The 25,969-nt window shown below is 45.4% G+C and overlaps 1 protein-coding gene across 3 annotated transcripts in view; it reads left to right on the top strand.

The window, feature by feature from the left end:
• GPAM (glycerol-3-phosphate acyltransferase, mitochondrial) overlaps window positions 1-25,969 on the top strand; it is a 225,049-nt gene that overhangs the window by 12,095 nt on the left and 186,985 nt on the right. For 2 of the 3 annotated variants that reach the window (XM_085603412.1, XM_085603411.1), the window contains exon 2: window positions 10,581-10,707. In XM_085603412.1, coding sequence (XP_085459538.1) covers window positions 10,594-10,707 — 114 coding nt within the window. In that variant the 5' untranslated portion in view covers window positions 10,581-10,593. Of the gene's footprint in view, window positions 1-10,300; window positions 10,383-10,580; window positions 10,708-25,969 lie in introns of those variants that run through there. The other variant, XM_085603415.1, reaches the window with a different exon arrangement.

The raw sequence follows: 25,969 nt of genomic DNA on the forward strand, positions 1-25,969 counted from the left end.
GTAGGCACGGGGAGAGCTGACGCCGAGACTTGAACCCGGCTCCCTGGTCCCGAAGGCGACAGCTCTATATATTATGCTGCATCCTCTCGCCAGTTGTTGTTAGCCCTGCCTCTTCTCTCACCCTTTCACTATCTTCCCTCCTCCCCCCCCCCCTCCTCAGCCTCTTCCTCTTTAGTCTTCACTAGACCCGCCTGCTTGCTACCCTCAGCATTAGTATGCGCAGCCCACAATTTGCTGTCCAAATTTCACTGACATCTTGGCCAGGACAGCCAATCATTAGGCATGCATACAGAACCTTCTTTTCAACCAGGCTACACGGCGATGTGCTCACCGTGCTCCTGCCTGATAGTTCAAATAGCCACTGCTGCCTGACATTGAAGACTGCCCCCACAGGAGACCAACTGGTGATGTCCTCCCTGCGCACCCTGGTGTGCTTGATCGCCCCTCTCACCAGCCTCCTGACGACCAGCAGCATCATGGCTTTGCCCTTATGTGGACCACTGCACTTCAGTGGAGAAGGGCTTAAGGAATTTTTCTGCCTTTCAGTGCTCCCGGTTCTTGCATACTATCTCCAAGAGCTGTCATAAAATCAAACCATGGCATCCAAAGTAGCCTACGTCACAAAATGACAGGCTCAGGCCGCTATCTTGAGTGAGGCGCCAATTTTAAAACTTTCAGTTATAATTAGGGCTCCCGGTTTTATGGTATTTAATTTTTTACATTTCCGTCTGTATTTATCCCCATTTATTTTTTTGTCAACTTTATCTGTGTTTGGGGGGCATGGCTTGGCCGGCTGCAAAATGGCCGCACATTAAGTGGGCTCTGCCGGCCAAGCTTTGAAATCCGCAACTATCCTGCAGACATCGCGCCTTACCTGTCACTCCAGCGCGCGATCCGGCATCCCCGCAGCAAGAGGCATCGTCCGGAGCTTTTCTACGGCTGGCTGACTGGGGGACAGCGCGTGAGGCCTCGCCGGGCCTGTGATACGGCTCCCGTGTGGGCCGCAGCAACTCTTCCTGGGGTCTGCGCTGGCTCCGGGCGCCGCCTGCTGTGGGCCAGGATCCGGTATACAACGTACGGCCTCCTGGTGAGTGGCGCCTCCTCGGGGGGGGTCCTTGCTGGCGTGGTTGGGGGTCCGCGGGCCGTACCACCGGGTCTGGGTGGTCGCAGCCTTGCTGCCGAGGCTTCAATACACCCTTCGTGGGCCGTTCTTGCTAGCGGCTGCTGGCCCCAGACCCGGTGACGGGGCGGCGGCCCCACCGTGTCTCCCTGCCGGCCCGGCCCCCTGTTGTGCTCTGTGTCCTCCCCTGTGTGCACTGACCGCCCGCCCGGGCGGGGACACTCTGCACGGCTGCCTTTATGACTATGTTGGTGCGGCCCTCCCTGTAGCAGCCTTCCGGCCACCTGGTAGTGCTGGGCCTGGTCCCATCATTCCACACGCACCATCGCCTGGCTCCCTCGGCTAACAAGTGGAATCCTACACTTGGAGGCCCCACCGACGTGGTCCCTGGGCTTTGGCTGTGACTTGGGACTGCGCCCGCCTCCTGCCGCCTGTTGCTGGTCGTTGCTCCCTCTGCTGGGCCCTTCCCGTGCCGGGTGCCCCTCCTGTCCTGTTGCTGGCGCTGCCAATTCAGGGGGGCCCCCGGGACGCTGACTGGAGTTGTAGACCCCGCCTGCGCCCTATCTTCCTGCTTGGTGGGATCTCCCCTGCGGGCGGCGGGCGACGCTCGTACCCGGAACACTCATTCTCCCTGGAGGGACCTGAGGGGCCGCCCGTGAGTGGTTGGCCGCAGTTGTTGGTTGGGCTGCGGTCGAGATCGGCCCCCTCTTGCGTTCTGCCCTCGTCTGGGGTTCCGGGTGCTTGTGGTGCCCACGCACCTCGCTCCATACTCGTCTTGGGCGCTGTTGATTACTGTACGTCGCCTGGCTGGTGCCCACTCACTAGCTGACTCCGCTGGTTCTGCCTCTTGGTGGAATACATTGCTTGCATAACACACTCACCATAGTGTGGCCTCCGTTTTTTCCCTCCCGTATCCTGGTGGTGCTCTGACCGTGCCTCTCCGCGCTGCTGTACTGGTGGTCCCCTGCGTGGGTGGCGCTGGTCTAGCCCTGCTTGCCTGGGAGTACTGGTCATCGGCATTGGAGTGCTAGCCTGCTTTACGTCTTCCTCGCCATTGGTAAGTCCGACCCGCGGCAGCCCAAGATCGCCTTTGACCATCGTCCCGACAGGAGGGTTCCACTGCTGTGGGGGGGAGGCCGCAGACGCCTCCGCGGCGCCACCGTTCCGTGACGACGACCTGAAGGCGATCATGCTGGACGTGAAGTCGACTGTTACTGGCATAGCCTCCCAGCTGGACTCAGTGAAAGCCCGTCACGCCATACTCAGAGCTGCTCGGGACAGGGGCACCATCATCCACCAGGACAATACCCTCTCCTTTTTCCCGGACTACACCACAACTGTTCAGGCGGCCCGGCGGGAATTCCTACCTGTCAAGCGCATTCTACAGAAGCACGACTTCTCATACTCCTTGGCCTATCCGGCGAAGCTCAAGGTCCGCCAGGGCGCCAAGACTCATCTTCCCTGACCCTCGGGAGGCGCTGGTGTTTGCCAAGAAGATCGATAAATCGGCCCGGAAACCAACGTGTAAATCCCCTTCCGAGGCTACGGACCGCCTCAGCGATAATGACTGAAGTGACTTTGTTGATTGCTGTTGTCTTCCCTCCTTTTTATGCGATGCCTAACTCCACCTAAGCTTGGGCACCCTGCCTCACTGCAGGGGGTACGCCTGGCCCCGCCATGCCCTCACGGGATGATTCCCAACTGTATTGCTGTTTTTCCCCTTCCCAGTTGTGGGTTCCTGGGGTGGGATGGGTTGGTGTCTCAGCCTGATTGGGGGGTTGGAGTGGGAGGGGGTTTGGTGGTCTTTTTGATGTCTGCTTTTAGTTTTTTAGTATGTGGGACTTGTTTGGGATAAACGATGGCTCACTATCTTTCTTGTTGTGGCCCAGGGTGGGTGGATTGAGTTGTTTTGGTGGGTTCGCTGGGGTTTCTTTTTGTTTTCCTTCTTGGACTGTTGTTTTCTTATGGTACTGTTTGGTCTTTCTGCACTGCCTGCTCATGTTTATTCCTAGACATTGTATTGTGCTTCTGGCTGCATATTTTGCTGGTCTATTGACTCCTCACTCTCTGCCTCCACGCTGCCTTTTATGGGTGTTTCCCGTTCCTCTACTGGGTGGGTGGCTTCCGTTTGCTACTATACTCTTTCATGGTACTGTCATTACAGGTTTTGACCGCGATACTGCATTGTGTTACAGTTCTGTTTCAGGTCACTGGTTATTCCCGGGCTGTGCCCATGCTGCTCCACTGCCCCCCCCCCCCTCCCCTTCCTTGCTGCACCTCTTGTGGTCGGGTCCGTGGCGCACCATCCCTGTTTATTGGCTCCCGGTGGGCTGCCCCATCTGCTTGTGGGGCCTGCATTCTATGCTGCGTCTCGTTGCCCATTGAATCACGCCCCTCTCCTGCCCCTGGCATTTGCATGTGGCGTCATTTGTGGGTGTTGCGCAGCGCTACGCCCTGTACTCACCTCTTATGGTTGATATCGTCTGCTCAACCTGGAATGTGTGTTGTCTGAACGACCACCGTAAGGCCCGACTGATCCATGCTCACTTACAGCGACACAAGGTAGATATATGTCTCCTACAGGAGACACACTTGCTGCCCGGCTCTATTTCCAGACTTCAAACGCGATATTGGGGGGAATCCCACTCCTCCACCTACTCGTCATATGCCAGACGGGTCTCAATCTTGTTGCGCAGGGGTCTCCCTTGGCAGACCACTCAGGTGCTCACTGATCCTGAGGGCAGGTACGTGATTCTTCATGGTCTACTGTTGGCCCAGACCGTTAAGATTGCTGCGGTCTACGGCCCTAACTTGGACGATTCGGAATTTTCCACCACATTTGGCACCTCATTTCTGCTTGCGGCCCTGCTGCGGTCGTCTGGCGATGTGATTTTTATGTCGCTTTGTCGGCAACCTTGGACCGTTCGGGCTCCCACTTGACCCATCCTCGTGCCTCCGCGGCTCTTATGTCTATCTTAGTGGACAATTCTCTTTATGATGCTTGGCGCTACTTCCGTCCCGATGCCCGTTAGGGCACCTGCGTTACCGGTGCAAGTGGCTGTTGGTCGCGCATTGACTTCTGGCTGATCTCGCCAGACGTCCTGTCCTGGCTCATTGAAGCGGGGCATATGGCTCGCACCTTTTCCGACCATGCGCCGGTGCAGATCCGCTTCCGCCCTCCTCATTCCCTGAGGCTGCTTTTACCTGGCGACTTCCCTCAGGCGTCCTCCAGGACACGGCCTTTTGCGCGGACATCCGTACTGCTATATCCAACTACTTCGAGATAAACACTGGATCTGTAGACTCCGCCTTGACCTTATGGGAAGGGTTTAAGGCCGTCATTCGGGGCGAATGTATTTCTAAACAGGCTGGGGTCCTCCGCTCCATCCGCACCTCCTTGGCTAAGCTTGAGACGGAAATAAAAGATCTTGATGCCGTCCAGGTGGCTCACCCCTGTCCTGAGACGCTGGCGTTAATACGTCAAAAACACACTAAATTCTCGGATGAGGCGGGCCATGAATTTTTCTTTTTGGGCAGAGAGGGTCGGGCTCGTCGTTTCGGTGAAGGGGCCCGCCCGGGGCGCACTCTTGCCAATCTTCTTCGCCCACCATGTGCCGCCTCTTATATGGAGGCCCATCAAGGACCACTTCGCCGGAGGAAATCCAGTCCTGTTTTCTTGACTTTTATTCTCAGCTATATTCGCCCGGAACTCCTTTGTCACGGGGGACTTTGAACAATAATCGGAAATTTCTGGATGAACCTTTCTCCAGGGAGGAACTACTTGCGGCCATCAATAGCTTACCCGGGGACAAGGCACCCGGCCCGGATGGCTTACCAGCCTCATTTTACAAAATGTATGCCGATCTTCTTGAACCACATCTATCGGCAATGTATAATGAATCCCTTGACACTGGTCTCTTCCCGCTGTCGCTACGTGAGGCGATCATAACCTTGCTGCTTAAACCCGATAAACCTGACGACCGCCGCGACTCATACCGCCCCCTTTCCCTAATCCATATTGATAACAAAATGTATGCGAAATTGATCGCCTCTCACCTGCTATTACTCATGCCCCTCATAGCTCTCCCTGACCAATCAGGTTTTATCCCCGGTAGGGCAACCTCGCATAACCTCCGAACAATATTCTCAGTGTTACATCAGATTAATCCTAACCTCCCGGCTGTGGTTGCCCTCTACGCTACAAAGGCGTTCGATACGCTGGCGTGGCCCTTCTTGTTCTATCTCTTGCAACGCTTAGGCTTCAGCGAACTCTTTTTGCGTAAGGTTAAACTCCTTTACACTAACCCTTTGGCGCGTCTCCGTATCAATGGCCCGGTTTCCAGCCCCGTCTGCATTGCTCGTGGCACACGGCAGGGATGCCCATGCTATTTGCCATTGCAATGGAGCCCCTGGCCGCTAGGCTCCGGCAGCACCATACTCATAGAGGAATAGGTTTTTCGTCCTGCTCCCTCCTCGTCTCCATGTACGTGGACGATGTAACCCTATACGTCCATCACCCTCAGGAGAACCTAAGCCCCCTGGTCAGGGAAATCATACGTTTTGGCGGGCTTTCCGGCATTCAAGTGAACTGAAGCAAGTCTGTCTTATGCCACCATGCCATCACATCGGACTTTCCTTTTGTGTGGGCTTCCGGCCCCACGTGTTATTTGGGCATCTGGCTGAGTAGAGACCTGGATGAATTGTGGAGATCTAACTTCGGGCATGCAGTCGCCTGGCTGGAATCTAGGATCCCATTGTGGAGCCACCTTCCACTCTCTTTGGCGGGCCTGATCGCCATGATGGTGGTCCTGCCTAAATTTCTTTATTTGTTTTTAAACATTCCTATTCCTCTTACCACCCATTTCTTTCGTAAATTACGCTCCCTTATTACGCTAGTCTGGGCGGGCAAGCAGCCACGAGTTGCATATGACATCCTTACTCTCCCCATGTCTGCCGGTGGTATGGGCGCACCTGATTTCCGGATCTATGCCTTGTGCGCCCAAGCCAGTTTTCTGCATTTTTGGATACATCCTACTCCTTATCAGCCTCATGTCGCTGTTGAGACGGATTTAGCTTCCCCTTGGCCTCTGTCCACTGCTTTGTTTGTTCCCGCGGTGCACCCTCGGGCGGAGGTCGACACGGTTGAGATGCTGCGCTGGGTTTGGTCTGGCTTACGCCGGCTTTCCGGCCTTTCCCGGCTGTCTGCCAATGCCGTGCCAATAGTGAACCATCTGGATTTTCCCCCACTTCAGCCTTCTTGCATGCGTCCTGTTTGGGTTTGAGGACGGTGGCGGATCTTTACCCAGAAACCCAGACAACACTTTCTATTCTCTCCCTGACTCCTCGGTCCGCTGGACACACTCTTATTTTATCAGCTGCGTGCTATATGCCGGAAACTCCACCCCACATTCCCCCAACCCCCACCTACCATGCCGGCTCTGGATCTCGTGTATAAGTCCCCGACGCCATGCAAATTGGTTACCAAATTATACGCGCTTACTTTAATGGCCACCCCCATCTCTTCGGATCTGGCGCGGGTGGCGTGGGGTGTGGATCTTGGTACTGACATTTCGCAGGCCGACTGGCAGTACCGTTGTAACCAGACAAAAAAGCTGTCACCGAACTACCGGCTCCGTCTGATACATTTTAAGTACTTGCACAGGTTGTACCGCACCCCTGTTCAGCTCCACAAGCTCGGGCTCATCCCGGCGGACTCTTGTGTGCGTTGCGCTGACCCTTCTGCGGACTTTGCACATTTAGCGTGGTTATGTCCTAAGGTCTCAGAATTCTGGCGGATGGTGTGCTCCACCATTTCTGACATCACCGGCGTCACGGTGCATCCCAACCCTCCCCTGTGCCTCCTTGGTTTTGTAAAATTCTGCCCCGATGCTTCCTGCCGCCTGATTTCGATGCTGCTGGTCCTGGCCAGGCGTAGAGTGGCCATATGTTGGGGTTGCCTGCCGGCTCCAAAGGTTGAGAGCTGGCTGGAGGACGCCTCTCGGTGCCAGACTCTCCTATCGGAGTTCTGGGACTTATTGCCCATTAGGTCCCGACCCGTGGATATCTGGGGCCCCCTGGTTACCGATCTTCAATCCCGTTCCCATTCCTGGGGCGCTGCCTGTCCCACGCTCCCTGCCGGCTCTGTGCCCGCGGCGGCCGTCGGTGCTGGTCAGCAGCCACCCCCTCCCCCTACACGGGCGCCCCCGCCTTACTGATGCTCCCCACTGAGGCTTTTAGCGTTGATGTATTCCCCTTAGAGTTAAGGGGCCTCTGAGTGGTGGGGCTGTGATTCTGACCCTCATGTTTTTTCTGCTTGCGGTATGATGTGGACGACTAGCAGCCAAATACTTAAACTTGACATGTACTCTGTTGTTTTGAGCTGGAGTATTGCACAGTGTATTGTGTCTGATCTGTTTCTTCTCAATAAAGGTTTTTGAAAAATTAAAAAAAAACCTTTATCTGTGTTTATCCATATTTATTATGGGTTTTGTGAAACAAATATAGCTGAAACTGGTATATTTCGACATTTATTTAATCAATAAATATGTAGTCATGCTTTAATTCCTGCCAGGTTTCAGTGATCTGAACACCCGCAGAAGATAAATCTATGTACTAATATGAAAGTATGCACATTTCAGTATCAAATTTGTGCATATCTACTGCTGTTTAATTCTTTTTGCTAAACATTCCTTTCTTTTATAACCCCCCTTACCTATCAATCCACACAGTTATTGGCCTGGCAGTCATGGCAAAGTGTATTTAGAATCGCTCAAAAAGCACCCAATCTCCATTTTTATCCTCATTTAAAAATTAATACAGACAAGAAAATAAATGGTTTCTTGTCTGTATTTATCCACAAAAATCAGTAAATACAAAAAACAGGGAGCCTTAATTATAATAAATAAAAAAAAGTATTTTTTTATCCTTCTCGCCCACCTTCCTCCTAATTGGCTATTGCGCTGCACGAGAAGATGAGTCATGGCCAATATCTTCAATCAAAGAAAGACTTTCTGCTGTTAGTTGATAATAGCCATCTATGAATGGGAGACATCCACATTTATTGTGGAGAGAGCAAAGTATAGAGGATTTATTGTGACCGAGAAATCTAGTGGGTTTATTGTGACCTCTGTGAAAGCTGAGCAGCACTATTTTCAGACCCCCCCCCCCCCCCCCCCCCAAAAAAAAAAGTTGGGCTGGACAATACACACAGAAGTGGGACTGTACTTTGGCAGTGACCATGTCCGTAGAAGAACAATGACCGTTCTTTCCGTCATACATGAAGACTAATGTAACACAGAGCACATAAGGCATTAATTATTACACACCCATCACTTTTAAATCAACGGTGTACCCTAGACCTAAGTACCAAAACAATTGCCAGTTTGTAGTAACCATAGGAAAAATGATTAACAACATTTGTAATTGTTTTTAAGTTTCATATTTGGACACAGAACACATAGCAAAGATCAGACCTAATTATCAACCTTGCAAGACAAAAATAAACAAAACAATCACAACAGGACTTTTTTGTGGAAGCACACAATTTCTGCCCAATCAAAACACACTTTCGTCCCATGTAGGCGGAGCCAATGCCCCTCTCTACTAGTGATAATCACACAATTCCACGCCACACCACATAATTCAAACTATTGAAACCACATTATTCCACTCCACAACAGAAATCCAATGCACACTAATGTATATATATTTCTACAGCACACCACATAATTAAACTCCACCACAAAATACAAATCCACATAATTCCACTTCATTACACACAGTCCCACTCCACTTAATTCCAATACACTCAAACACATAATTACTATCCACATAATACAACTGCACACAGTGCCACATAATTCCACAACACAATGTCATTCCACACAATGCCACAACTAACCATTCTGATCCAACCCACATAATTCCACTACACACCACATACATCCACTCCATAAGACATAGGTAAAATCCATTTACATTTACGCCAATAGCTTTTTTTTTTTTTTTTTTTTTTTTTACACCCAAGCACACAGATCTGAAGCTTAGCTCCTCCTACCCATTCATTCTTTTTCGTCACCAAAAATGTGAAGCTAGCCACACAGTTCCGTGCCACACAATTCAACTCCACACATTTCCAATCCACACCACGTATTTCCTCCACAAACCACATAATAAAACTCAACAAGACCATTACAGAACACACCGCATGCATCCAATCCACACCACACATTTCAACATTAAGCCACAAAATTCAACGGCACACCACATAATTAAACTCCACTGCATGCCACTTCACAACACAAAATACTATTCCACACAATTACACTCCATAACACACAATCCCACTCCACACAATTCCAGTACACTCAATACCACAGTTACTATCCACATAATTCCACAGCACACCATGCCACATATTTCTACTACACAAATACACTCCACGCCACCCGATTACGCAACTAGTCGAATCCAACTCGCATAATACCACTACACACCACATACACTCTTTGCATACAACTCGGCCAAGCTATGGAACTCATTGCCCTTGGACATTCGAGTCCAGCCCAACCTCCTTTCATTTCGTAGGGCACTCAAGACCTGGCTGTTCCCGTAAGGCTTCCCCGCGCATGGTTTCTTTATCATTAGCGCTGGGACGCTTACGGGCAGCCATGCGCTCTACAAATCTGTAAAATAAATAAATAACACATAGATAAAATACATTGTCATTTACAATGCCAATAGCTATAACAAATGCGAGACCAATTGCATTTCCAATGCTTGTTTGGGGGTGTTGTCTTGATTTTAAGTTGTCATGAACAATGTATCTGGAGCCAGCTTGCCCTTCGAAGAAGGACGGAGATGCTGCTCTGATCCTTCTTTGTCGTGGTCATCCTTCCAGTCTTTAGAAGACCACGATATCCGGAGGTTATCAAAAGGATCCTGTTTGTTAAATATTGTCAGATTGTAAAGCGGCGTCAGTACCGAGTGACAGGTGGATGCACTGTAGAGAGCTGAGCACCCTGACCCGAACAGCAGACTCCGTGTGGAATGATACTCGTCCTTCTCTGTGCTAATGTTTACACAGTATTTGCTCTCCCTCCTCATTGGCTGTGGGATGCATAAGGTGATTGGCGACGGTGCAGCGTGTGCCGTGACTCACTTTTTGCTGAGTTCATAGAAGTGTATTTTTATCTGCCTTGCCACTCGGCACCTAGCACAACGTTTCAGGACACTTTCCATGCTTTTCTTGCAGCTCTGCTGTGTACGTATGCTTTGGGGGGTGTTGTGGGGCTGTTTCTCTAGGTGTCCGGGTTTCTCATGGGAGACATTCTTGGCGTCTTGTTGACACATTCAAACCTTTTGTGGTTGTTGGAGCCGGCTGCCGAAATACACGTGTAATTTGTGTGCAGTATTTATCACGTTGTTTTAAAAAAAAATGTAAATGTCTTTTGTTTTGCAGCTCATGCGTTTGCATGTTAAGTGACATGGACGAAGCCGCGCTGTCGCTGGGCACGGTCGATGCCTCCTATTTGCCTCACTTGGGAGGGTACCTTGGCGGCGGAAGCAAGCATTCCACCGAAGAATGGGTAAGCGAACACTGCACATCTGTGTGCCCTTTAACGAGTTCTTCTTACCTTAAAGCCTACCAGCGCCGGAACGCATGCTCGTTGGTCGCCGCCTTCTCTTATTCCACCTGCTTGCTCTGAAAGATGATTGTTTTCTCATCAGTACTGACAACATGCGAATCCTTGCCTCCCATTGCATAACGCATCCACCGTGTGGCACGTGGACTGTAATTAAGCTCATGTATAACCAGACATTCAGGGATTTGTACATGGATATATTTTGTTGCTTGCCAGCCCAGCCACAATGTTTTTTTTTGTTTTTTTGCAGACTTTGAGCTGGAAAGTGTTCTGTGTCAGCTATTCTGGCAGGGGGTCCTTGGGAGTTGAGATTACAGATTGTGCCTGTTGAACCATGACACCAGGGTTTTAAAAGGCGATTTCGCAAAACTGTTTATCTTTGGTCAAATCAGTTTATATTCTTCTTGTCACACAATAGATCTTGTCTGATGTTCGTTGTCTGATATATTAGTTTAGCTTCTTCTCTAATGTGGTAATAATTGGGGGTCTTGGTAAGACACGGGCTCCACTTTAATGCATTATATGAACTCAATGTTGACGTGTATGCTCCGATGTGCGCTCTTATTTCCTGAAGGTAGGTGTACTCCGTTCCCCTTCAGTCACTACATGAACAAACAGGTTTTCCAGATTTTTTATGCATATGGTCTCATTTTGTTTAGCCCTCTTTTTTGGGGGGGGGGGGACAGTTTGAGATTTTATAATTGCTAACAGACTAACCTGTCTGAGAATATCAGTCATTTCGATAAATTTAGAATTCTCGAAATGCAACCATAGTGCTGATTTCGCTGCAGCTCTTTAATATATTTTAAACCCTTGTGCAAAATCAAACTGCGGAACAGAGATACAACCTCGCCCGCCCCCCCCCCCCTTTCGCTTGTTATCAGATCTGAACTTTTTTCTTCAAATGTACTAATTGTAAGCCTGCTTCTGACTCTCTCCGAAGTGCAGCCTTTTGTAACTTAATGGCTATTTTCCAGTACTGATGCAAAACAAGATCTTGGGGGCCAGTAGCTGGATTTGAATCGACAGCATTTATTGAGCCCATCTACTTTGCCCTCTTTTCAAACTCATTGTTTCTGCAGGATCGTAGCTGAGCTATGTAACTTTCATAGCTTGACCCACAAAGTCATCTCGTTTTGTGAATTATATTTTGGGATGCTCTTGAAAATTATGGATTTTAGGTTGCTTGCTTAAAACCATAATAATTCCTATTTGTAAAGCATGATCATATCACCCATTAAGGGTTTGAAGGTGCTGGGCGCCGTCGGGGAGATTAAGTGAGCTATTGCCCAGCAGGCGAGCTGCCGGGGATCGAAACGCAAGCTGCGTGCTCCAGTCAGCTGCTCTGGCCTCAGTGCCACACCTCTCCTTAATACAACGTTCAAATGCTAAACCCTTGAAAACCAGATGCCTCTGATAAAGCAGGCCTCCTCATTCCTATTGGCCACCAACAATGCTCTGCACGTAGTCGGGGCATTAAAGACTCCATGCTCGTTCACTCCAAGGCATACTTGCAGAGAGCAGCTGTTTAGGTGCCACTTGACATTATTTTGTGTGTTAAGAGAATCTTGTCTCTGAGTTTTGACTGAGAGCACTGTCAGCCTATCTGTGTTTCTTTGGCTGGTGTCCCAGGTTGGACTAGTCCAGATCACTGTAACCTGGTGCCTTCCTGCCTCCCCTGTTTACTTTGGCTCTTTAGGCCCTTTGTAGTGATCGAACATGGGTCAAAAATCACTTCACAAACATGCTTGAGTAGATGTGGGAGTGCGGGGAGCGCCTAAAATCTTATTCACCAAAAGACTGTTCAATAGCACATCTGTGGGTGGGTGGCTCGAGTATGGTGCTAAATCTCAATTTAATAAGGCACTATATCCCTAAACAAGGAGCAAAACAGCATATCAAATGTACATACAGTATGTAAGGACAGACTCAATGAGGGAGTTGTAGGTTGTAATTAGAACATTTATAAACATTTCTTACTAAAGTTCAAAGAGGTACAATGCAGAAATCGATAAAGTGCAAGCGCATAAAGTCATCGTCATGTAGGCTCTCAGCAATAGGGCAATACAGACTAATAGTCAAAATCAAAAATATTCCAAATCCCAAATGTGCAGAAAAATCTGTAACAAATTGGACGGCACCCCTAGTAGCTTTGTAAAGATCACTGGCTCACCCCCCAAATTGGAAGGTTTATATAGGAAATCTTCACCTAGAAATGGATGAAAAGTGCAGATTCATAATGGCGTGAGCAAATAAATTTCAATTCCAACAAATCGGACCAATGAAAATAAGAGCATTATACGGTGTCACATAACCTTGCTCCGTAAGCACCAACCCACTACATGAATATTAGTTCAGGCCCCTCTATAATAATATCACCCGGAGATAGCAACATAGACTAGTTACAAAACAACTGTGGAGTAGTGTGAATAAATGCAGTATAGAGAACTGCTGGAAGAAATCTTGATGAAAGTTACATTACTGAGCCCATGCTAGAGAGCTTTCTTCGAGAACAATGTCAATAGGAAATGAGTTTGACTTTGCGTGATGGTGTGCAGTAGAAATAAACTGTAAATGTGCAGGGTGAGACATCCATTTTAAGCAGATGGCGGCGAGGCCCAGCTGAGTACTAGTTAGCATAAGCCAAGAAAAGGCACTTTAACAGTTTATGGCAAAATCGTTTCAAAGGCAATACATCAGGTAAGTGTACACATATAAATTAAAGTGTAAATTACTATTCTGCAGATTTTTAATAATGATCAGGGTTTTTAATATCTTTGTACCTAATATAAGGTTTACTTCAATGTTTTTTATAGTTCTTATTGTTGAATTTTTCACATGTACTATTCACAATTTACGAGATTTTATTGGTTCACTTATGTTTTTATTACTTTCATCTCACAAATGTTTTTGAAAATTGTCACATGGTACGTCAGAGGCTTGAACTCCACCATTAAGCGACAGAGTCTTATCTCACCTCTCCAAATTAGATGTTAATATTGCGTTACTGCAAGAATCACATCTTACCGAAGGCGAATCACTAAAACTCAAAAGAAATTGGGTTGGTGAAATCTTTTTCTCACCAGGAGATGGCAAAAGGAGTGGGGTTATAACTCTTTGTCACAAAGCACTGAATGCCAAGCTTGTATCTCAAGAATCCGACACAGTGTAGGTGGATTCTCACTAACCTCCTGCTGGGGAAGACCCCTCTGTCTTTGCTTAACATTTATGCCCCTACTAGCGGTGATGCCACGTTTTGGTCTCGTATATCTCCATTATTGCTCAAGTACCCATCAGAAAACTGTATTCTTGCAGGAGACTGCAACCAAGTGATGGACCCGTTTACTGATTCTAAATCCCCCTTTATCCCAAACACGCCACACAAAGTTTTCACACAAACTATTCAACAAAGAAACTTATTAGACTCATGGCGCCTCTGCAACCCATCCACAAGAGAATACTCCTTTTTTTCCTCTCCACATCAAACACAATCTCGAATAGACCATATTTTTATTTCACGCAACATTTCCCAATCCTTACGTTCTGCTGACATAGGCCCTATACTCATTTCGGATCATGCACCTGTTTCAATTCAATTAGACATTTTAAATCAATCCACATTGCCAAAAAAATGGCGTTTCAATAATTGCTTACTCCTTGACCCTAATTTCAATTAATCTTTTACCTCTTGCGCTCAAGATCACATTAATTTAACGAATGATGTCTCCTTTCATACAGTGGGGGACGTCTTTAAGGCCACCGTACGGGATTTCATCATTAGATTTGTGTCAAATAAACGTAAAGTTTCCCGCATATTACATAACACACTACTTGCTAAGATTAAAAAACTTGAGCACTCCTTCCACACCTCCAAGTCGAAGGACTCCCTTAAAGATCTCATCACTGCAAAAATCGCTTTTAATGAGTCCACTACCGAACAGGCCTCCCTATACTTACTGAAATCCTCAGCAAAGTATTATGGTGGCCAAAATAAATCAGGCAAACTTCTAGCCAATTATCTAAAGATTAAAAACAGAAACTTCATATTGATTCCATTATAGATGATAGCCAAGCACCGAAATTCAAAGACCCTGAAATACTCCAAGAATTTGTACATTTCTATCAATCCCTTTACACACCAGAAAACACACCCTCAGATACAGACATATCCCAATATTTCTCCACAATTCAAAAACATATTAATCCCCAATTAGATTTAGCCTCTTTGGAAGCTGAACATACACAAACAGAATTGTTAAATGCTTTAAAAACTCTTAAAAAAGACAAGGCCCCAGGCCCAGACGGCTTCACAGTGGAATTTTATTTACATTTCGTTCATCTATTACTCCCACACTTACACACTCTTCTTTCTTCCTTTATCGCTTCCCGTAATTCCACTGGCTCTTTTTCCGAAGCCTTGATCTGTCTAATACCAAAGGCTGATAAGGATTTACGTTGCTGTAAGAATTATAGACCTATATCCTTAGTTAACGTAGATTATAACATTTTCTCGAAAGCTCTAGCCCTAAGATTAGAACCATATCTTCCCATGCTGCTTGGAAAAGAACAATCAGGTTTTGTCAAAGGTCGCAACATCACTGACAATACACGCTTATTCTTTGACAATTTATCTAAATCATCACATTATCCGGACTCCTTGGCGGCAATTGCGTTCGATGCAGAAAAGGCCTTTGATAGGGTTTACTGGCCTTTTATCTTCCACACTCTCAAGTGGTTTGGGTTTGGACCGAAAATCATTTCTTTAATAGCCCTACTTTACTCTGAGCCCAAGGCCGCCATATCTACCAATGGCCTCATCTCCCCCTACTTTAATCTTAAACGATGGGGGGACGCCAAGGATGCCCCTTGTCCCCTTTTCTTTTCAATTTGGCCTTAGAACCCTTTCTCTCAAGAATACGCCAGAATAACTCAATAACAGGTTTTGTCTCGGATCCTCAACAAATTAAGCTGGCAGCATATGCTGAAGAGATTTTATTTTTTCTCTCCAAACCACAATCTTCACTTACAGCTTTCATGGGAGGGGTGGAGGCCTATGGATTGGTATCTGGCTATAAACTGAATAGAGGAAAATGTGAGATATTACCCTTAACCAAATACACCTTTAAAGATGATTTTAAGATCTCCAACCTTACTTGGAGCCCTAAACATATAAAATATCTTGGTATCTGGTACTCTCCCTCTATAAATACATCTATCTCTTTAAACATAGACAAATGTTCTGCCAAACTTAAAACTTTGGTCGCAAGATGGCATCCCCTTCATCTTTCTTGGTGGGGTCGTCTGGACACAATCAAAATTATGTTGACTCCGATAGTTTTGTATATCCTTTCTAACATTCCACTTTCCATTCCATCTAAATTCTTTCAAAAGATTAATTCTATTTTGACTTCTTTTTTTATGGAATGCTAAAAAACCAAGAATGGCGTTACAGAAATTAACAAGACCAAAATCTGAAGGCGGTGTCAATTTTCCCCCATTTCGCCAATTATCACAAAACCTTTCAGTTGCGACAACTATCAAATTGGATAACTAATCAATCTGAAGATAAACCTCTCTGGGTGGATCTTGAGACCTCGTTTTTAGCTCCCTTCTCATTTCAGGAATATCTCTCCTTTACTCACGAACCACAAAAGCTCTCTACTCCCAAACCACAAAAGCTCTCTACTCCCATAATTAAGCAATCCTGTAAACTCCACTGCACCCCACTTAGTAGTACATAATTTAGACACTTTTCTCAATTCCACAATTTGGCACAATAAACAAATCCTTCTCAATAGGAAACCTATATTTTGGAAGGCTTGGAGAAATAAAGGTCTACTCTGGGTTCATCCACTTTTAGATCAGGGCGCACCCATTCAATCTACGCAATTACAAACTCTCTATCATTTGCCTTCTTCCTTCAAACCTACATTTTTGACCTTGCAGAAAGCAATACTTGATACTTATGCTAAACTCAAATCTTCACCTTCCTCACCCTCCCGCCCCCTTTTCCCATGGCATAACCTTTTGCACATAAACCCCAAAGCGTCCACCATTTATTCCTGTTTAATGGTACCTCCTGAGATCCGAGACAAAACCAAAGTGGTACTCTCGTGGGAATCCGATCTGGGAACAAATTGGCCTATCTCTTTTTGGAACAGAATTTGGACGAAACTTAGGAAATCATCCAGAGCGGCCAGCACAACACAAACACTCTTCTTTATTTACAACAGATTGTTTCTCACCCCCACATACCTACATAAAATACACAACACAAATCTCAACACTTGCTGGACATGTTCCCAGGTTCACGCTGATCTCCATCATATGCTTTTCACATGTCCACATGTTTTTATATTCTGGAAACAGGTCTGGCACCAAATCAACACTATTTTTCACACCACAATTCCACTCTCCCCTACAAACATTTTCCTAGGTAATTTAACACCGGACTGGAAAACAAGTCAATCCCAGTTACCACTTATTGATTTGTTAATAGCTGTAGCTTTTCAGCAAATATCAAAAAACTGGAAAGATTCCTCTAAATTGTCCTATTTAGCTTGGTGGTATGCTGTATGTCACAATCATCGCCTCGATACAGCACTCGTTCATCCTATCTCTTGCTACTAAACGTTCTCACCTTTGGGGCCCACTCACACAATTTCTAGACGATACAGTGAAGAAAACTCCTTTACCTGCTCCCTCACAACAAGAAGTGACCAAGCCTCCTTGACCTCCTATTGTTTATTTATAATTATGTTTAATTTATCTTTTTCTATAATATATATATCTATATATATACTTATTTTTTATTTTAATTGTGTATTTTTGACATGTACTGTTTACGATTTGTGTGAACCTTCGCTTGTATTCATATCATCTTCTATATTATCCTTTTCATACTTTAATGGTTATCATATATCGTTATTGTTCTTTATTACACCTTCATGTATTTATGTATTAACAAATAACTGCATATATGAAGTATTGTTTTTATGATCATAATAATCTTTTCAATAAACCTTTTTTGAACTTTAAAAAAAAGGAAATAATGGTCAGGGTTGCCTTGGGAGATTTGCATAGAGAGTACATCTGCCATTGCTAACTGCTGATGTTTGTCCAAAGGCTTGTGAGACAGTGGGACCATGCTGATAGAGGTATTCTGGGTCATATATTTTTCTTTTTGTGTTCGGTTTGCAAAGCATGCCAGTGCGGCATTACTGTTCGAGATGAATGCATCAGGTATCGCTCTGATTCCATAGTCCACTTATGAGAAAACAAAACCACTATGTTTTTTTGGACAAGCATGTCTAACAAACAGCAAGTCTTTTCTAACTTGCGAAATGTAATCTGTCGTTTTGTTGCTTTTCACAATCAACTGGCTAAGTATTGAATCACGGTGGTAGTCATTTGATCTGTTTTAGCTTATGTACTCTGTAGTGCCTCCATGTCTTCTCTTACTGCTGGCTACCACCAGTAACAGTAAACATAAACATGAGGGATGCTTTGTTTGGGGAACATTTAACCTCTCGCTGCTATGCCTTTTCCCCCCTGTGCTAAGCCTTTTTTTGGCTATTTAGGGTAGTTCGCGCTTAGGCCCCTGTAACTTTTTGACCACGCAAGGTATCCACGCCAAATTTGCGTCCTTTTTTTCCAACATCATGGGGATTCTAAAGGGTTCCCAGGGTTTGTGGATTCCCCTGAAGGGGACCCAGAAATGAGCCAAAATACAGCTAAATTTTCTTTCTTTTTTTTTTTGTTGTGGAAAATTGGGGGGGAAAAGGGCTACAGATGAAAGCATCTGTTTTTTCCCCTGCAAATGGTATCAAAAAAGGGGTTGTGGTGCTAAAATCACCATCTTCCCAGCTTTCAGGGACAAGCAGTCTTCTGCCCGAAAACCAAAATATTTTACACAGTTTTGGCATTTTTCTGGGCCATAGCAAAAATAGGCTATTTTTATGTGCTTTCAACCTCTTTCCAATTAATGGTAGAAATAGGTATGAAAGCAATAATGGATCCTGGAAAGCTATACATTTTAGAAAAGCAGACAAAATTATGAATTCAGCAAGGGGTCATTTGTGTAGATCCTTCAAGGTTTCTTTATAGAAACTAACCGTTGAATATAGGAGAAATTGAAAATTAGTTGAAATAAACTGCCTTTTTTGTCAACGTTTTTGCCTGTAACTTCTTCTAATTATGACAGCTGTTTGAAAGCAATATACCGTTACATCCGCTGGAGCTTTCTGGTTGTGGGGATATATAGGACTTGTAGGTTCACCAAGAACCCGACGAACCCAGAGCCAATAACTGAGCAGCGACTTGCAATGGTTTTTTATTATGTACCAGGTATATAGCAATTATTCTGGGAAAATGTACATGGAAAAATCGGTATGAAGGACATCTGAAATGGGAACAAAATATAGAGTTTAGAAACTTGCAAAATCAGGTCGTTTTGTGATTGGTAATTTTGATGTTGCCTCAATAGGTTTTGGGCCCTTACCTGTCGCGGGTACTTGACCCACCCACACAAGTGAGGTACCATTTTTCTCGGAAGCCTTTGGGGAATGCGGGCTTGGTGGAATTTTGTGGATCCACACAGATTCCAGAACTTTCCACCACAGAAATGTTAGGAAAATGTGTTTTTTGGACACATTTTGAGGTTTGCAAGGGATTCAGGGTAACAGAACCTGGTGAGAGCCAGACAAGTCACCCCATCCTGGATTCCCCTGGGTGTCTAGTTTTAAAAAAATGTATAAGTTTGCCAGGTTTCCCTCGGTGCAGGCAGAGCTAGGGTTCAAAACCTACAGCTAGGCACTTTGCAGAAAAGGGTCCGTTTTCACTGTGAAAATGTGTTGCGTGCACGTTGCGTTTTGGGCTGTTTCCTGTCGCGGGCACTAGGCCTACCCACATAAGTGAGGTACCATTTTTCTCGGGATATTTTGGGGGATGCGGGGTGGGTGGAATTTTGTGGATCCACGCAGATTCCAGAACTTTCCACTATAGAAATGTGAGGAAAATGTTTTTTTTTTTTTTTACAAATTTTTAGGTTTGTAAGGGATTCTGGGTAACCGAACCCAGTGAGAGGCACACAAGTCACCCCATCCTGGATTTTCCTTGGTGTCTAGTTTTAAAAAATGTACAGGTTTGCTAGGTTTCCCTATGTTCCGTCTGCACTAGGGCCCAAAACCACAGGTAGGCACATTGCTGAAAACCAGTCTGTGCCTAGTGGGCTTTCTGCCGCCCTGGGGAGAAATTGGGGGGGGGGGGGGGTCAGAGGGTTTTACTGATATGCCCCCAAGGTGGGGCAGAATGACTCTGGCTATTCTTTTGGTGGTGGGAGCATTGGTATGCACATTCTGGGCAGCTTCCACCCCCCACGCATAAAAAAAAGCCAGCATAATCGCCTATTGGGCTTTCTGCCCCCCAGTGTAGGGAAGATCAGGGTCCACTGCCCCCATCTGCCCCCCGGGGGGGGTGGCAGAAAGACTGTGGCATATTTTTGGGGAGATGTGGGCATTGGCATGCCTGTTCTGGGCTGACCTCACCCCTGAATTTAAAAATAAATAAATCCTGAGGCCTAGTGGGCTTTCTGCCCCCCCCCCCCCCCCCCCCCCGGTGGGCGGGAAGATAAGGTGCTATTGCCCCAATATGCCTCCGGGGAGGGGCAGAAAGACTGTGGTAATTGTTTTTGGGGTGGGGGCATTATCATGCCCATTCTGGGCAGCCCCCACCCCTACATTATTAGAAAGAAAAAAAGAAATCCCTGAGTTCTAGTGGGCTTTCTGCCCCCCGGGAGGCAGATTGGGGGCTACTGCCTCCTGGGGTGATCCCCCAAGCAGAATCCACTAGGGAAGAAGAAAGGGGAGATTCTTCCCTTTCCAACGATACCTCTCCCATCTTTTTCGGTGCTTGGGGGGCTGAGATAGCCCCACAAGCACCGAAACTGAGAAACTGAAACTTCAGTTTCGATTCCTTTTTTTTAAAAGAAAATTTTTATTAGCAATTCTGGTGACAATACAAGTTACATAACCTCAGTACAAATTATACCCAAACATTATGATCAACCTCTAACAGTTTAGATTTTGAAACACATTAATAACTGAATACCATGAAATACATCAAAGCGCAAGATAATCTGACAGAACACCCCAAGTTAATAATCCGATACGTTTTTTTCTGACCCCCTTCAATGCATATAAACTCCATTCTAATTCATAAATACTATAGAGTTTGGATCTCCAAAATTCAAATTTCGGGGCTTCAGAGGATAACCAATCCGTTGCAATGCATAAGCGCGCCACAGTCATAGCTAAAAAAATAAAATATTTGTGCTCACTTAAGGCAGGAAAGTCAAGTAAATTTGGTTCCACTCCCATTAACATCGATGCTGAGGATATCCTGAACGGATAATGTAATACCGCTGATATGAATTCCTCAATAGTAGTCAAGAAATGCGACAACTTATTACATTGGAAAAATATATGCAACATATCAGCATCGGAATCCCCGCATCTAAAACATTTCCCATCATATTTACTACCCCAGCTTGCCATCCGTTTGGGAGTATAATATAGACGAAAAACTGTTTTATAAACTTGAGCTTTCAAATTTGCAGCTAAACATATCTCTTTAGCAATAGTTAAAGTGTCTTGAATATCCAGTTCCGGCATTCCTAGCTGATTTTGCCAGTAAGTGTTGTATTTTTTCATATCATCCTCTCTACACTCCATCAACATCAAGTAAAGTGAACCAATCCTTAATTTACATCGAATCCCCTCCACTAAATTATTAGAAAAGGGTATAATTTGTTTTTTTAAACCAAATTTTCTAACTTGGAGATACTTAAAAAAAGAATGTTGAGGGAGTTGATATTTAGCTGATAATTCTATAAATGTGACAAATATTCCATTTCCATTATATAGATCTCCTATTGTAGATAAACCCTTTCTTGACCAGCTCTTGGCGACATTATCCCAGAATATGGAAGGGAGAATTTTATCAGCGCTAAAGGGAGTATAAAAAGTAATTCTGCCCAAATTTATTAATTTCCTAACACTTCTCCAAACTTGAAAAGCAGAAATCAACACCTTAAAACGAGTATGCTTGTAATAATTACCCTCAAGTTCTTTTAATAAACATCCTTTTGCTTGTTCTCCTAATAACAAAAAAAATATCGAAGGTGCTTCGGCTTCATCCTCCATAGGTTCACCTGTCAACATATATCTCATTCTTTGTAAAAAACACACATAGTAATAAAGTAAGAAATCCGGTAACCTGCGTCCGCCCCTTTCTTCAGGTAACGTCAACCATTTCATAGCTCGACGTACTTTTCCCGGAGCCCAAAAAAATTCCCCGCAAACAATCTGAAGTTGCGATATGTATTTAATTGGAAACTGCAATGGAATCCTCCGAAATAAATATAATATTTTAGCAAGAACCTTCATCTTAATGATGTTTCCTTTACCTTTCAGTTTCGATTCCATTGTAATGACGATAGCGCGCCATTTCAATGAAATACAAAAATTGGCCTGGGGAGGTTGGGGAGGCTCTTCCCCCAGCTCCTCAGGCAAAAAAACCAAGCATTTGTAATGCAATAGGTCTCGCATTTACGTGAGTTTAAGCTATTGCATTGTAAATAACAATGTGTTTTATTTATGTTTAAAAAAAACAAAAACGCTAAATATAAGGCATTGTGATAAACAATGCCAATAGCTAAAACTTGCGTAAATGCGAGATCTGTTGCATTGCAAAATTGATTAAAAAATTGCAACAACAGGGTAGTCCAACCACCAAAACTATTTAAAGTAACCACAGACTTCAAAGAAAGGCCATACGACACACTGTAACCAAGAGATATGTCACAGTGTATCCTGGGAGAATTAAACACTGAGCGGCAATTGCTGCTGCATATACTATCCAGCATATAAAGATGGTCAGAATGCATATGTTATATCACTTACTACTGGCTCCATATTATGAATGACACCATTTGTTAGCCTGACTTTCTTACTTAAATTATGTTAAACTCTCTAGCATCTACTTTCACTCTTCTCCATTAGAAGTATTGGTTTAAAACTACCAATATAAAAAAAGAATTTTGTTCACTAAAAAGCCAGAACTGGCACAAAGTTGCACACATGACATGTAACATGTTGGCATTTTTTCTGAGAGCAAAATAATTTTCAAGTAAAACCACTCTTGGAGAGTCGATGTTATTTTTATTAGAGGTAAACAGGTGGCCTTGGGGTAAGACGACCTCAGGAACAGCTCTCGTGAGGCAAGGAAACATGGGCACAGGGGCACCTGGACCTCACAATTGAGACACATTGGGTCAGGAAACAGAAAACAAAACAGTTTCACTGCACCCAAGAGCAAAATATAGTGGGTGGTAGGGGCACACTTGTTGTATAGAGGAGAGCGATAAACAACAACCAAGAGTGTTTTGTTTCTTTTAAAACCTAGGTCTGGAACAATACACTCCAGACTAAGTCACGCAATTTACACTAGAAAGATTCTGACATGAAACCACCTAGATCACTGTGAAGAGCATAAGACACACACTGCCTGTGCTGACATAGATTAGACAAAAAGCCTCCAGACCAAAACCCCATTGTGGGCTGTCATGTAGGGACACTCCACTAAACACACAGAATTGGTAGAGTTAGGCTAGGAAGGTCACAATAACCCCACCCTACAAAACACCTCTGGGAAGATAACCCACATCACACAAACTACCCACCGACACCAGTGTGGTAGAGGAACAACATCGGCAGAGAACCTCTCCTTGAGGAATTACACCCACAGATAAGCGGAGGCACGGTAACTGGCCAACGCTGTGCGTAGCAAATAAAGAGTAACTTTAAGTGTTTGCAAAAGAACCGCGCAGAGGTTTGCAACAAATCTCATTGTAGACTGCAGTATGAATCAGTAGTATGAAAACTTGTGTTTGTTTACCTTGAATGCCAGAACAATGTGGAAATCTCTGGCTTGAAGAAATCGAAGCAAGAACTCATCTGACAAACCCAGAGGCCTGGACGAGCCCTCGTTCTCAGCTTTCTGCTGTAGGAAAAGGATTGCCTTCTTCACTACTGTGGTGTGGCTGGGCAAATCGTTGAGTTTGGGGTTGCCTCTGTTGAAATCCGCTTGCTCTTCGGACATACTGCTGTCGCTGAATGAAACGTATCGGACAGGGAGGGAGCGGCAGCGCTCCCACACCTTTCCACTCCTCTACGTCGTCAAAGGTGCATGAATGAGGCATACCGATAGCTGCCCTAACACCCTACTGCTATGGGAAAGTTGTCTGCCCCCCCCCCCCCCCCCCCCCCCCATGGATCCAACCACCCCTCCTCCTACCCGGCCTCCAGTGTTACAAGGCAGTCATGTGACACATGCACAGCCTACGTTAGTTGTTAACCCGCCCAATGCGAATGCCCTGGAGATCGTGATCTGATGAAATGCCGCCTCCCGGTGACATCTTTACAAACAATCGCAAGTTTTCGCTAGCGACCTTTATCGTTTCACCTGGGTTGTTGACAGTTCAGCCTCCTTCCGTTTTGTTACGTCTCTTCAAAACAAGTTTAGCACGAAGATAATGCGTTAAAACAAGTAGGGAGATAATATTTTGAAAAAAAGCAGTAGCGGCATAGAACACCAACGAAGGAAAGCGGAAAGTAAAGAAAGTGAACGCGGGGAGTACAGACAGTGAAAGGGCGCCATGCGCGTGTTCTGTTAACACGCTGTAATTACAGGAAACGCTCGGGCAACTTCGCAGAATGAAAGCAAAGCAGCGCGTGCATATGTCCTGTCCAGGCACGTGCACATGCCCTGTCCGGGCAGGCACGCCGAAGGAAGACAGGGAGGGAACCAAACATGCTTCCCTCCCAATAGAAAGCACAAATTTGGCAGGCGCGCCAGTAAGAAGCGTGAATGGAGCTTCCAACCTCGCTTCGCAAGCTATAGCGGCGACAATAGATCTCGCCAGGAGCGAGCAACGCATGCGCTGCCTCACTAGGTGAGACCTAGAAATGGGAAATCCTTCTGCTGTCTGCAGCAGAGGGATTTCCTGAGCATGTGCTCATGACGGAATTGTTCCGTCATGATATTGTGCTCATGACGGAACCATTCCGTCATGAGCACTGAAAGGGGTAAAGGTCTTAGCTGGTTTAGATTGAGATGGTACATTTTTTCTATTATTTTGTTTGTTTGTTTAGTTATGTTTGTATGTTGCTGTTTTGTTGACGTCTTAAGGCAATTGTATAACCGGGAGATTTATGGTATTTGCAACATGGGTATTGACTTCCTGGTGTGATTTGTTGTTTAATTGGCTGTAGCCTTGTATATTTTCGTGGATATCCATGATTTGCGACACCTTTGGATTGGTGTTGTGTATGGATAAGTCATGAATTCTTTGGTGTTTCTCTTCCAGGTAGCACTATTTACGCGCTACTACAGTCCAGTTCAAACAGAATGGATGTTTTCACAATCCTTGTGTTTTTTGAATGGTGAAATGCAAGGTCCCATAGTTCTATTTGAGTCACATGATGTATTTTTTAAAATAGCAAACTGTAAAGGTACTCCATTGTTGCATGCAATATTTGTGTTGTGTTCAAAGCAGCACCAAAAGGATTGGTGTATAGATACCTTTGATAATGTGATTGTGAAGGTGAAATTTCACACTGTTTTGTCCCTACCTCAAGCAAATGGGGTGCTGTAACCTTTTTTAGGTCTCACCTACGAGGCCACTTTTTAGATGTCTGTAGACGAAAGCCTCTTGTGGTCTTGCCAAACCTTACAATATGGTTGGAGCCCACCAATTGCTTACCATTGAATAGTTTTATTGTCAATCTCATTTTCTTGGTTCTTATTCAGTGGCTCGCCTTCGTCGTCTTGTTTGTCCTTCCCCTGGTGCATAGTCACTTTACCACACTTTTGTCTTTTATCCTTCCACCCTTTCTAGTAAGGGAACTACTTTTTTATTTGTCTTTAAGCAAGCACTCTGTTGAGATGGGAATGTCCCCTGCATGGTATACTGTCTTGTTACACTGCCCTGATTTCCCAGCTGTGAGTATCTGGTATCTTGGTTTTCGATTTTGGCCCCAGTGTCCCGCAAATGCAACGTGTGTGAAGCACCAGGCCTATACTTTGGCATGAGAGACATCCTGGACTAGAAGTGGTGCACGGAGCGTACTCTCAATGGTTAGACAGT

The sequence above is a fragment of the Triturus cristatus genome, chromosome 1_2, assembly GCF_964204655.1.
Source record: "Triturus cristatus chromosome 1_2, aTriCri1.1, whole genome shotgun sequence".
In the NCBI taxonomy this organism is placed as follows: domain Eukaryota; kingdom Metazoa; phylum Chordata; class Amphibia; order Caudata; family Salamandridae; genus Triturus; species Triturus cristatus.